At 49.5% G+C, this 14,786-nt stretch overlaps 1 protein-coding gene across 2 annotated transcripts in view; it reads left to right on the top strand.

The window, feature by feature from the left end:
* Positions 1-14,786, top strand: part of LOC128696052 (uncharacterized) — a 310,424-nt gene that overhangs the window by 232,337 nt on the left and 63,301 nt on the right. For both annotated transcript variants that reach the window (XM_053787055.2, XM_053787056.2), the window contains exon 2: positions 10,781-12,239. In XM_053787055.2, coding sequence (XP_053643030.1) covers positions 10,781-12,239 — 1,459 coding nt within the window. The remainder of the gene's footprint in view (positions 1-10,780; positions 12,240-14,786) is intronic.

The following is a 14,786-nucleotide window of genomic DNA, read 5'->3' as shown; positions in this document are numbered from 1 at the left end:
TGGTAGTGATCATACCAGGGAGGGTGATAGTGATCATACCAGGGAGGGTAATAGTGTTCATAGCAGGGAGGGTGGTAGTGATCATACCAGGGAGGGTGATAGTGATCATACCAGGGAGGGTGATAGTGATCATACCAGGAAGGGTGATAGTGATCATACCAGGGAGGGTGATAGTGATCATACAAGGGAGGGTGATAGTGATCATACCAGGGAGGGTGATAGTGATCATACAAGGGAGGGTGATACTGATCATACCAGGGAGGGTGATAGTGATCATAGCAGGGAGGGTGATAGTGATCATACCAGGGAGGGTGATAGTGATCATACCAGGGAGGGTGATAGTGATCATACCAGGGAGGGTGATAGTGATCATACCAGGGAGGGTGATAGTGATCATACCAGGGAGGGTGATAGTGATCATACCAGGGAGGGTGATAGTGATCATACCAGGGAGGGTGATAGTGATCATACCAGGGAGGGTGATAGTGATCATACCAGGGAGGGTGATAGTGATCATACCAGGGAGGGTGATAGTGATCATACCAGGGAGGGTGATGGTGATCATACCAGGGAGGGTGATAGTGATCATACCAGGGAGGGTGATGGTGATCATACCAGGGAGGGTGATAGTGATCATACCAGGGAGGGTGATGGTGATCATACCAAGGAGGGTGATAGTGATCATACCAGGGAGGGTGATAGTGATCATACCAGGGAGGGTGATAGTGATCATACCAGGAAGGGTGATAGTGATCATACCAGGGAGGGTGATAGTGATCATACCAGGGAGGGTGGTAGTGATCATACCAGGGAGGGTGATAGTGATCATACCAGGGAGGGTGATAGTGATCATACCAGGGAGGGTGATAGTGATCATACCAGGGAGGGTGATAGTGATCATACCAGGGAGGGTGATAGTGATCATACCAGGGAGGGTGATAGTGATCATAGCAGGGAGGGTGATAGTGATCATACCAGGGAGAGTGATAGTGATCATAGCAGGGAGGGTGATAGTGATCATAGCAGGGAGGGTGATAGTGATCATACCAGGGAGGGTGATAGTGATCATACCAGGGAGGGTGATAGTGATCATACCAGGGAGGGTGATAGTGATCATACCAGGGAGGGTGATAGTGATCATACCAGGGAGGGTGATAGTGATCATACCAGGGAGGGTGATAGTGATCATACCAGGGAGGGTGATAGTGATCATACCAGGGAGGGTGATGGTGATCATACCAGGGAGGGTGATAGTGATCATACCAGGGAGGTTGATGGTGATCATACCAGGGAGGGTGATAGTGATCATAGCAGGGAGGGTGATAGTGATCATACCAGGTAGGGTGATAGTGATCATACCAGGGAGGGTGATAGTGATCATACCAGGGAGGGTGATAGTGATCATACCAGGGAGGGTGATAGTGATCATACCAGGGAGGGTGATAGTGATCATACCAGGGAGGGTGATAGTGATCATACCAGGGAGGGTGATAGTGATCATACCAGGGAGGGTGATAGTGATCATACCAGGGAGGGTGATAGTGATCATACCAGGGAGGGTGATAGTGATCATACCAGGGAGGGTGATAGTGATCATACCAGGGAGGGTGATAGTGATCATACCAGGGAGGGTGATAGTGATCATACCAGGGAGGGTGATAGTGATCATACCAGGGAGGGTGATAGTGATCATACCAGGGAGGGTGATAGTGATCATACCAGGAAGGGTGATAGTGATCATACCAGGGAGGGTGATAGTGATCATACCAGGGAGGGTGATAGTGATCATACCAGGAAGGGTGATAGTGATCATACCAGGGAGGGTGATAGTGATCATAGCAGGGAGGGTGATAGTGATCATACCAGGGAGGGTGATAGTGATCATACCAGGGAGGGTGATAGTGATCATACCAGGGAGGGTGATAGTGATCATACCAGGGAGGGTGATAGGATCATACCAGGGAGGGTGATAGTGATCATACCAGGCAGGGTGATAGTGATCATACCAGGGAGGGTGATAGTGATCATATCCAGGGAGGGTGATAGTGATCATACCAGGGAGGGTGATAGTGATCATACCAGGGAGGGTGATAGTGATCATACCAGGGAGGGTGATAGTGATCATACCAGGGAGGGTGATAGATCATACCAGGGAGGGTGATAGTGATCATACCAGGGAGGGTGATAGTGATCATACCAGGGAGGGTGATAGTGATCATACCAGGGAGGGTGATAGTGATCATACCAGGGAGGGTGATAGTGATCATACCAGGGAGGGTGATAGTGATCATACCAGGGAGGGTGATAGTGATCATACCAGGGAGGGTGATAGTGATCATACCAGGGAGGGTGATAGTGATCATACCAGGGAGGGTGATAGTGATCATACCAGGGAGGGTGATAGTGATCATACCAGGGAGGGTGATAGTGATCATACCAGGGAGGGTGATAGTGATCATACCAGGGAGGGTGATAGTGATCATACCAGGGAGGGTGATAGTGATCATACCAGGGAGGGTGATAGTGATCATACCAGGGAGGGTGATAGTGATCATACCAGGGAGGGTGATAGTGATCATACCAGGGAGGGTGATAGAGATCATACCAGGGAGGGTGATAGTGATCATGATGAGTGATCATACCAGGGAGGGTGATAGTGATCATACCAGGGAGGGTGATAGTGATCATACCAGGGAGGGTGATAGTGATCATACCAGGGAGGGTGATAGTGATCATACCAGGGAGGGTGATAGTGATCATACCAGGGAGGGTGATAGTGATCATACCAGGGAGGGTGATAGTGATCATAACAGGGAGGGTGATAGTGATCATACCAGGGAGGGTGATAGTGATCATACCAGGGAGGGTGATAGTGATCATACCAGGGAGGGTGATAGTGATCATCAGGGAGGGTGATAGTGATCATACCAGGTGATCATACCAGGGTGATAGTGATCATACCAGGGAGGGTGATAGTGATCATACCAGGGAGGGTGATAGTGATCATACCAGGGAGGGTGATAGTGATCATACCAGGGAGGGTGATAGTGATCATACCAGGGAGGGTGATAGTGATCATACCAGGGAGGGTGATAGTGATCATACCAGGGAGGGTGATAGTGATCATACCAGGGAGGGTGATAGTGATCATACCAGGGAGGGTGATAGTGATCATACCAGGGAGGGTGATAGTGATCATACCAGGGAGGGTGATAGTGATCATACCAGGGAGGGTGATAGTGATCATACCAGGGAGGGTGATAGTGATCATACCAGGGAGGGTGATAGTGATCATACCAGGGAGGGTGATAGTGATCATACCAGGGAGGGTGATAGTGATCATACCAGGGAGGGTGATAGTGATCATACCAGGGAGGGTGATAGTGATCATACCAGGGAGGGTGATAGTGATCATACCAGGGAGGGTGATAGTGATCATACCAGGGAGGGTGATAGTGATCATACCAGGGAGGGTGATAGTGATCATACCAGGGAGGGTGATAGTGATCATACCAGGGAGGGTGATAGTGATCATACCAGGGAGGGTGATAGTGATCATACCAGGGAGGGTGATAGTGATCATACCAGGGAGGGTGATAGTGATCATACCAGGGAGGGTGATAGTGATCATACCAGGGAGGGTGATAGTGATCATACCAGGGAGGGTGATAGTGATCATACCAGGGAGGGTGATAGTGATCATACCAGGGAGGGTGATAGTGATCATACCAGGGAGGGTGATAGTGATCATACCAGGGAGGGTGATAGTGATCATACCAGGGAGGGTGATAGTGATCATACCAGGGAGGGTGATAGTGATCATACCAGGGAGGGTGATAGTGATCATGATATAGTGATCATACCAGGGAGGGTGATAGTGATCATACCAGGGAGGGTGATAGTGATCATACCAGGGAGGGTGATAGTGATCATACCAGGGAGGGTGATAGTGATCATACCAGGGAGGGTGATAGTGATCATACCAGGGAGGGTGATAGTGATCATAGCAGGGAGGGTGATAGTGATCATACCAGGGAGGGTGATAGTGATCATACCAGGGAGGGTGATAGTGATCATACCAGGGAGGGTGATAGTGATCATACCAGGGAGGGTGATAGTGATCATACCAGGGAGGGTGATAGTGATCATACCAGGGAGGGTGATAGTGATCATACCAGGGAGGGTGATAGTGATCATACCAGGGAGGGTGATAGTGATCATACCAGGGAGGGTGATAGTGATCATACCAGGGAGGTTGATGGTGATCATACCAGGGAGGGTGATAGTGATCATACCAGGGAGGGTGATAGTGATCATACCAGGGAGGGTGATAGTGATCATACCAGGGAGGGTGATAGTGATCATACCAGGGAGGGTGATAGTGATCATACCAGGGAGGGTGATAGTGATCATACCAGGGAGGGTGATAGTGATCATACCAGGGAGGGTGATAGTGATCATACCAGGGAGGGTGATAGTGATCATACCAGGGAGGGTGATAGTGATCATACCAGGGAGGGTGATAGTGATCATACCAGGGAGGGTGGTAGTGATCATACCAGGGAGGGTGATAGTGATCATACCAGGGAGGGTGATAGTGATCATACCAGGGAGGGTGATAGTGATCATACCAGGGAGGGTGGTAGTGATCATACCACGGAGGGTGATAGTGATCATACAAGGGAGGGTGATAGTGATCATACCAAGAAGGGTGATAGTGATCATACCAGGGAGGGTGATAGTGATCATACCAGGAAGGGTGATAGTGATCATACCAGGAAGGGTGATAGTGATCATACCAGGGAGGGTGATAGTGATCATACCAGGAAGGGTGATAGTGGGAGGGTGATAGTGATCACACCACGCAGGGTGATAGTGATCATACCAGGAAGGGTGATAGTGATCATACCAGGGAGGGTGATAGTGATCATACCAGGGAGGGTGATAGTGATCATACCAGGGAGGGTGATAGTGATCATACCAGGGAGGGTGATAGTGATCATACCAGGGAGGGTGATAGTGATCATACCAGGGAGGGTGATAGTGATCATACCAGGGAGGGTGATAGTGATCATACCAGGGAGGGTGATAGTGATCATACCAGGGAGGGTGATAGTGATCATACCAGGGAGGGTGATAGTGATCATACCAGGGAGGGTGATAGTGATCATACCAGGGAGGGTGATAGTGATCATACCAGGGAGGGTGATAGTGATCATACCAGGGAGGGTGATAGTACCAGGGAGGGTGATAGTGATCATACCAGGGAGGGTGATAGTGATCATAGCAGGGAGGGTGATAGTGATCATACCAGGGAGGGTGATAGTGATCATAGCAGGGAGGGTGATAGTGATCATACCAGGGAGGGTGATAGTGATCATACCAGGGAGGGTGATAGTGATCATACCAGGGAGGGTGATAGTGATCATACCAGGGAGGGTGATAGTGATCATACCAGGGAGGGTGATAGTGATCATACCAGGGAGGGTGATAGTGATCATACCAGGGAGGGTGATAGTGATCATCATAGCAGGGAGGGTGATAGTGATCATACCAGGGAGGGTGATAGTGATCATACCAGGGAGGGTGGTAGTGATCATACCAGGGAGGGTGATAGTGATCATACCAGGGAGGGTGATAGTGATCATACCAGGGAGGGTGATAGTGATCATACCAGTGAGGGTGATAGTGATCATACCAGGGAGGGTGATAGTGATCATACCAGGGAGGGTGATAGTGATCATACCAGGGAGGGTGGTAGTGATCATAGCAGGGAGGGTGATAGTGATCATACCAGGGAGGGTGATAGTGATCATACCAGGGAGGGTGATAGTGATCATACCAGGGAGGGTGATAGTGATCATACCAGGGAGGGTGATAGTGATCATACCAGGGAGGGTGATAGTGATCATAGCAGGGAGGGTGATAGTGATCATACCAGGGAGGGTGATAGTGATCATACCAGGGAGGGTGATAGTGATCATACCAGGGAGGGTGATAGTGATCATACCAGGGAGGGTGATAGTGATCATACCAGGGAGGGTGATAGTGATCATACCAGGGAGGGTGATAGTGATCATACCAGGGAGGGTGATAGTGATCATACCAGGGAGGGTGATAGTGATCATACCAGGGAGGGTGATAGTGATCATACCAGGGAGGGTGATAGTGATCATACCAGGGAGGGTGATAGTGATCATACCAGGGAGGGTGATAGTGATCATACCAGGGAGGGTGGTAGTGATCATACCAGGGAGGGTGATAGTGATCATACCAGGGAGGGTGATAGTGATCATACCAGGGAGGGTGGTAGTGATCATACCAGGGAGGGTGGTAGTGATCATACCAGGGAGGGTGATAGTGATCATACCAGGGAGGGTGATAGTGATCATACCAGGGAGGGTGGTAGTGATCATACCAGGGAGGGTGATAGTGATCATACCAGGGAGGGTGATAGTGATCATACCAGGGAGGGTGATAGTGATCATACCAGGGAGGGTGATAGTGATCATACCAGGGAGGGTGATAGTGATCATACCAGGGAGGGTGATAGTGATCATACCAGGGAGGGTGATAGTGATCATACCAGGGAGGGTGATAGTGATCATACCAGGGAGGGTGATAGTGATCATACCAGGGAGGGTGATAGTGATCATACCAGGGAGGGTGGCAGACAAAACAAGTTTACATTCAGCATTATTATCCTGTGGAGAATAGCACAGGAACATATGGAGGCACAATAACATATGGAGGCACAATAACATATGGAGGCACAATAACATATGGATGCATAATAACATATGGAGGCACAATAACATATGGAGGCACAATAACATATGGATGGACAATAACATATGGATGCACAATAACATATGGATGCACAATAACATATGGATGCACAATAACATATGGATGCACAATAACATATGGATGGACAATAACATATGGAGGCACAATAACATATGGATGCATAATAACATATGGAGGCACAATAACATATGAAGGCACAATAACATATGGATGCACAATAACATATGGATGCACAATAACATATGGATGCACAATAACATATGGATGGACAATAACATATGGAGGCACAATAACATATGGATGCACAATACCATATGGATGCACAATAACATATGGATGCACAATAACATATGGATGCACAATAACATATGGAGGCACAATAACATATGGATGCACAATAACATATGAAGGCACAATAACATATGGATGCACAATAACATATGGATGCACAATAACATATGGATGCACAATAACATATGGAGGCACAATAACATATGGATGCACAATAACATATGAAGGCACAATAACATATGGATGCACAATAACATATGGAGGCACAATAACATATGGAGGCACAATAACATATGGATGCACAATAACATATGGAGGCACAATAACATATGGATGCACAATAACATATGGAGGCACAATAACATATGGATGCACAATAACATATGGATGCACAATAACATATGAAGGCACAATAACATATGGATGCACAATAACATATGGAGGCACAATAACATATGGAGGCACAATAACATATGGATGCACAATAACATATGAAGGCACAATAACATATGGAGGCACAATAACATATGGATGCACAATAACATATGGATGCACAATAACATATGAAGGCACAATAACATATGGATGCACAATAACATATGGAGGCACAATAACATATGGAGGCACAATAACATATGAAGGCACAATAACATATGGATGCACAATAACATATGAAGGCACAATAACATATGGATGCACAATAACATATGGATGCACAATAACATATGGATGCACAATAACATATGAAGGCACAATAACATATGGATGCACAATAACATATGAAGGCACAATAACATATGGAGGCACAATAACATATGGATGCACAATAACATATGAAGGCACAATAACATATGGATGCACAATAACATATGGAGGCACAATAACATATGAAGGCACAATAACATATGGATGCACAATAACATATGGAGGCACAATAACATATGAAGGCACAATAACATATGGATGCACAATAACATATGGATGCACAATAACATATGAAGGCACAATAACATATGAAGGCACAATAACATATGGATGCACAATAACATATGGAGGCACAATAACATATGAAGGCACAATAACATATGGATGCACAATAACATATGGATGCACAATAACATATGAAGGCACAATAACATATGGATGCACAATAACATATGGATGCACAATAACATATGGAGGCACAATAACATATGGATGCACAAGAGGCCTAGGAATTAAACTCCAGGAGAGTTAACGAGAGTAAAATCAGTCCTCTGTACCTTATCTACAACAATAGTGTTTTACCTGTTAAAAGCAGAGTTCACAGTGTCTCACGAGATCCTAATGACACGATTGCAAAGAAACCATACCACGGACGGGGATAGAACCCGCAATCAGAGAGTCTCAAAACTCCAGACCGTCGCGTTAGCCACTGGGCCTGCTAGCCACAGTAAGATTCATCCAACGCGACGGTCTGGAGTTTTGAGACTATGATCGCGGGTTCTAACCCCACCCGTGGTATGGTTCGTTTCAGTGTCCTTGTTTCCTTATACCCGTGTTCTCTTACCATAAAAACACACAGTATTCATTTATTTAATACATAGTTACATCTTTCATTGTTTGTGCAGTGTGTAAAGTTCCATTGACTATAGCTACAGAGGTGTATGACTGCATGTGTGTGTGTGGGTGCATTCGATATAGCTACATGTGTGTATGGCTGCAATGAATTTAGCTGCTGGTGTATATGGTTGTCGGTGTACACATGACAGTTACCAGTGTATGGTTGCAGGTGTATAGACTACAACTACCAGTGTATGGTTGCAGGTGTATAGACTACAACTACCAGTGTAGGATTGCAGATATTTACACTACAACTGCAAGTGTAGGATTGCAGATGTATACACTACAACTGCCAGTGCAGTATTGCAGATGTATACACTACAACTGCCAGTGTATGGCTGCAGGTGTGTACACGACACTACCAGTGTATGGTTGCAGGTGTGTACACGACACTACCAGTGTATGGTTGCAGGTGTGTACACGACACCACCAGTGTATGGTTGCAGGTGTGTACACGACACCACCAGTGTATGGTTGCAGGTGTGTACACGACACTACCAGTGTATGGTTGCAGGTGTGTACACATTACCAATGTATGGTTGCAGGTGTGTACACGACACTACCAGTGTATGGTTGCAGGTGTGTACACGACACTACCAGTGTATGGTTGCAGGTGTGTACACGACACCACCAGTGTATGGTTGCAGGTGTGTACACGACACTACCAGTGTATGGTTGCAGGTGTGTACACGACACCACCAGTGTATGGTTGCAGGTGTGTACACGACACCACCAGTGTATGGTTGCAGGTGTGTACACGACACTACCAGTGTATGGTTGCAGGTGTGTACACATTACCAATGTATGGTTGCAGGTGTGTACACGACACTACCAGTGTATTGCTGCAGGTGTGTACACGACACTACCAATGTATGCTTGCAGGTGTGTACACGACACTACCAGTGTATGGTTGCAGGTGTGTACACGACACTACCAGTGTATGGCTGCAGGTGTGTACACGACACTACCAATGTATGCTTGCAGGTGTGTACACGACACTACCAGTGTATGGTTGCAGGTGTGTACACGACACTACCAGTGTATGGCTGCAGGTGTGTACACGACACTACCAGTGTATGGTGGCAAGTGTGTACACGACACTACCAGTGTATGGCTGCAGGTGTGTACACGACACTACCAGTGTATGGTTGCAGGTGTGTACACGACACTACCAGTGTATGGCTGCAGGTGTGTACACGACACTACCAGTGTATGCTTGCAGGTGTGTACACGACACTACCAGTGTATGGTTGCAGGTGTGTACACGACACTACCAGTGTATGGCTGCAGGTGTGTACACGACACTACCAGTGTATGGTTGCAGGTGTGTACACGACACTACCAGTGTATAGCTGCAGGTGTGTACACGACACTACCAGTGTATGGTTGCAGGTGTGTACACGACACTACCAGTGAATGGCTGCATGTGTGTACACGACACCACCAGTGTATGGTTGCAGGTGTGTACACGACACCACCAGTGTATGATTGCAGGTGTGTACACGACACCACCAGTGTATGATTGCAGGTGTGTACACGACACCACCAGTGTATGATTGCAGGTGTGTACACGACACCACCAGTGTATGATTGCAGGTGTGTACACGACACCACCAGTGTATGGCTGTAGGTGTGTACACGACACCACCAGTGTATGATTGCAGGTGTGTACACGACACCACCAGTGTATGGTTGCAGGTGTGTATACGACACCACCAGTGTATGATTGCAGGTGTGTACACGACACCACCAGTGTATGATTGCTGGTGTGTACACGACACCACCAGTGTATGGCTGCAGGTGTGTACACGACACCACCAGTGTATGATTGCAGGTGTGTACACGACACCACCAGCGTATGATTGCAGGTGTGTACACGACACCACCAGTGTATGGTTGCAGGTGTGTACACGACACCACCAGTGTATGATTGCAGGTGTGTACACGACACCACCAGCGTATGATTGCAGGTGTGTACACGACACCACCAGTGTATGGTTGCAGGTGTGTACACGACACCACCAGTGTATGGTTTCAGGTGCTGCAGTATAACCGAGGTTGTTGTTATCTTCCGCAGGCTGAGCTCTCACTACAAGGTGATGACTTCACAAGACAGATCTGGCACATGTACGCTACCTTCGAGGAGTTTATAGACCACCAGCAGACCTCGGGGGAGGGCAGCCCCGCCTCCCGCCCCTCCTCCGGTGCTAACTCGGGCACGGAGGCCCCGCCGCCCCCCGCGCCCAACGGAGGCCTGGGTGCCACCAGCCCCCGAGATGTGGTGAGTGGTACCGCCTCCGTCAGCACCTCCTGCCACGCCTCAGGCGGCACCACCGCCCGCGCCCACATGGCCGATGTGGCGCTGTCCCAGGGCGTGCTACCGCACGCCTCCCACTCGCGTTCAACGCCCTCGGTAGCTCGCGATGACCTGGCGTTGGCGTCTCCGCGGCGGCGTCGCCGCCCGAGACGCCTCCGCCGCTCAGTGGACAACCCTCTACTGGATACCATCAGCGCCATCGGTGACCCCGATAGTGACGACGCCGACCTCCTTCCCCCGGCGCCGCCGCCGTCAGCGTCGTCCTGCTGGGGGCCGCGACTGCATCCCGACGCTGACGTAGTGGGTTACGCTGGCAGCAACAGCGTCGACAGCGGCTACAAGAGCGCCTGCCCGACCCCGGAGCTGCCGGACCCCGCAGCTTACGTGGAGCACCGCTTGGAGAAGCGAGGTTCTTTGGCCTCGCTAGCCTCCACAGGCTCGTCCTCCGGCAGCGGTGGTGCCTCCAAGCCCCGCATAGCCATGGGCACGCGCGTCATGTCCCGCGTACCCCGCTCCCCCAGTTCCGGGGGCAGCGCCCCCTCCCCAGGCCTCCCCAGGAGACCAGGGTCAGACGGCTCGTATTACGAGCTGGAGCAGTTGGCGGGGCTGCGGGGCAGCTTGCTGGGGTCGCCGCCCCCGCACACAGCCCCTGCTGAGGTGAGAAATCCCGGCTTCACCCGCTACTCCCCGCGAGGGTCCCCTGCCCCCCAGCGGAACTCTTCCCCCGGGGGTGCCACCCCCAGGGATACCCACGTGTCTCGCCGCGCCGCCTCGCCTGCCTCTCCTGAACGACGACCTCGCAGTGCTTCTACTGGCTCCCGCTGCTCCCCTGGCACAAGGGGGCGTCGCCCCCCTGGCGGCCTACGAGCCGGATCACCACTACTGGCATCTACGGGGTCATTGCCCCGGGCGGCGTCCCCGGGGCGACGCCCGCGGGCGCTCTCCCCTGCCACCCGCGAGGAGTCGCGGCCGCCCACATCCTGGTCCCGGCATTCCTCCCCAGGAGTGGCGCCGCCCCCGCGGTCGCTACGCCGCCCACCGTCGCCGATCGTGGGCGGCCACCACGACACCGATCTGGCGCTGCTGGAACGCGAGATCGATGCGCTGCTCTACGGCGATCCACTAGCTCCCCCTCCAGCTCCAGACTACTATGATCTCGACTCTGAGTTCGCAGCAGCTTGTACCTGCCCTGCCGTCTTCACCAGACCCGCGCCTCCAGGTACGTCTCAACCCACCATCCATATTGGGTCTGTCAGATCTTGCTAATGTAATAGAGTCGGACTCTATTATATTAGTCTATTTAATAGACTAATCCAGGCAATCTCCAGTCCACAGGTGTGTTGTAATACTAAGCCAGGTAATCTCCAGTCCACAGGTGTGTTGTAATACTAAGTCAGGTAATCTCCAGTTCACAGGTGTGTTGTAATACTAAGTCAGGTAATCTCCAGTCCACAGGTGTGTTGTAATACTAAGCCAGGTAATCTCCAGTCCACAGGTGTGTTGTAATACTAAGTCAGGTAATCTCCAGTCCACAGGTGTGTTGTAATACTAAGTCAGGTAATCTCCAGTCCACAGGTGTGTTGTAATACTAATCCAGGTAATCTCCAGTCCACAGGTGTGTTGTAATACTAATCCAGGTAATCTCCAGTCCACAGGTGTGTTGTAATACTAATCCAGGTAATCTCCAGTCCACAGGTGTGTTGTAATACTAATCCAGGTAATCTCCAGTCCACACTTAACGTTATTACTTACCTGACATTTTTTTAGGTGTGTATTTAATTTTTATGGCAGTTTATACAGGACATGTTTCGCCACTCGTGACGAAACATGGAGATGGGCTTATGTCTCAGTTATAAAACTATCAAGCCAGTGGACAACCCAGGTCCCTGGGTTGTTTACAGTCGTGGTGCTAACGTCTAAATTTTCAGTAAAAAAAAAAAATCTGATTTGTATCGTGCATATGATAGTTCATTTTTTTTATCTCAATTTGAAAATTCCATTAAATTCTATAAAATTAGGAACTTTAACTAAAAAAATATTTTTTTCATGAGGGGGGGAGGGGGGGTCAGAAATATCTCTATCATAATGGAAAAGTTGAAATGTTCTAAAATTGCTTGAAAAAAAAGTGAAAATTACGCGAATGATTCCTAACATCTCTGAAGGGAGCTGAGGCAGAGCTTACTGAAGTAGAGTTTACTGGTAGGGAGAGAGAGAAGTAGGGAGGGAGGTAGAGTGAGAGAAGTAGGGAGGGAGGTAGAGTGAGAGAAGTAGGAAGGGAGGTAGAGTGAGAGAAGTGGGGAGGGAGGTAGAGTGAGAGAAGTAGGAAGGGAGGTAGAGTGAGAGAAGTAGGGAGGGAGGTAGAGTGAGAGAAGTGGGGAGGGAGGTAGAGTGAGAGAAGTAGGGAGGGAGGTAGAGTGAGAGAAGTGGGGAGGGAGGTAGAGTGAGAGAAGTGGGGAGGGAGGTAGAGTGAGAGAAGTGGGGAGGGAGGTAGAGTGAGAGAAGTAGGGAGGGAGGTAGAGAGAGAGAGGGAGGGAGGTAGAGAGAGAGAAGTGGGGAAGGAGGTAGAGAGAGAGAAGTGGGGAAGGAGGTAGAGAGAGAGAGAAGTAGGGAAGGAGGTAGAGAGAGAGAAGTGGGGAAGGAGGTAGAGAGAGAGAAGTGGGGAAGGAGGGAGAGAGAGAGAGAAGTAGGGAAGGAGGTAGAGAGAGAGAAGTGGGGAAGGAGGTAGAGAGAGAGAAGTAGGGAAGGAGGTAAAGAGAGAGAGAAGTAGGGAGGGAGGTAGAGAGAGAGAAGTGGGGAAGGAGGTGGCAAGAGAGGAGTAGGGAAGGAGGTAGGGAGAGAGAAGTGGGGAAGGAGGTAGAGAGAGAGAGAGAGAAGTAGGGAAGGAAGTAGAGAGAGAGAAGTGGGGAAGGAGGTAAAGAGAGAGAGAAGTAGGGAAGGAGGTAGAGAGAGAGAAGTGGGGAAGGAGGTAGAGAGAGAGAAGTGGGGAAGGAGGTAGAGAGAGAGAGAGAAGTAGGGAAGGAGGCAGAGAGAGACAAGTGGGAAAGGAGGTAAAGAGAGAGAGAGAAGTAGGGAAGGAGGTAGAGAGAGAGAAGTGGGGAAGGAGGTAAAGAGAGAGAGAGAAGTAGGGAAGGAGGTAGAGAGAGAGAAGTGGGGAAGGAGGTAAAGAGAGAGAGAGAAGTAGGGAAGGAGGTAGAGAGAGAGAAGTGGGGAAGGAGGTAGAGAGAGAGAAGTGGGGAAGGAGGTAGAGAGAGAGAAGTAGGGAAGGAGGTAGAGAGAGAGAAGTAGGGAAGGAGGTAGAGAGAGAGAAGTAGGGAAGGAGGTAGAGAGAGAGAAGTGGGGAAGGAGGTAGAGAGAGAGAAGTGGGGAAGGAGGTAGAGAGAGAGAAGTAGGGAAGGAGGTAGAGAGAGAGAAGTAGGGAAGGAGGTAAAGAGAGAGAGAAGTAGGGAGGGAGGTAGAGAGAGAAGTGGGGAAGGAGGTAGAGAGAGAGAAGTGGGGAAGGAGGTAGAGAGAGAGAGAGAAGTAGGGAAGGAGGTAGAAAGAGAGAAGTGGGGAAGGAGGTAAAGAGAGAGAGAGAGATAGGGAAGGAGGTAGAGAGAGAGAAGTGGGGAAGGAGGTAAAGAGAGAGAGAGGAAAGAGAGAGAGAAGTAGGGAAGGAGGGTAAAAAGAGAGAAGTGGGGGAAAGGGGAGGAGAGAAGTGGGAAGGAGGAGAGGAAAAAGTGGGGAAGGAGGAGAAAGTAGGGAAGGAGGCAGAGAGAGAAAGGGAAAA

The sequence above is a fragment of the Cherax quadricarinatus genome, chromosome 48 (assembly GCF_038502225.1).
Source record: "Cherax quadricarinatus isolate ZL_2023a chromosome 48, ASM3850222v1, whole genome shotgun sequence".
Taxonomy (NCBI): domain Eukaryota; kingdom Metazoa; phylum Arthropoda; class Malacostraca; order Decapoda; family Parastacidae; genus Cherax; species Cherax quadricarinatus.
Note: the sequence above shows the minus strand (reverse complement) of the source record. Positions and strands in the feature narration are given on the sequence as shown.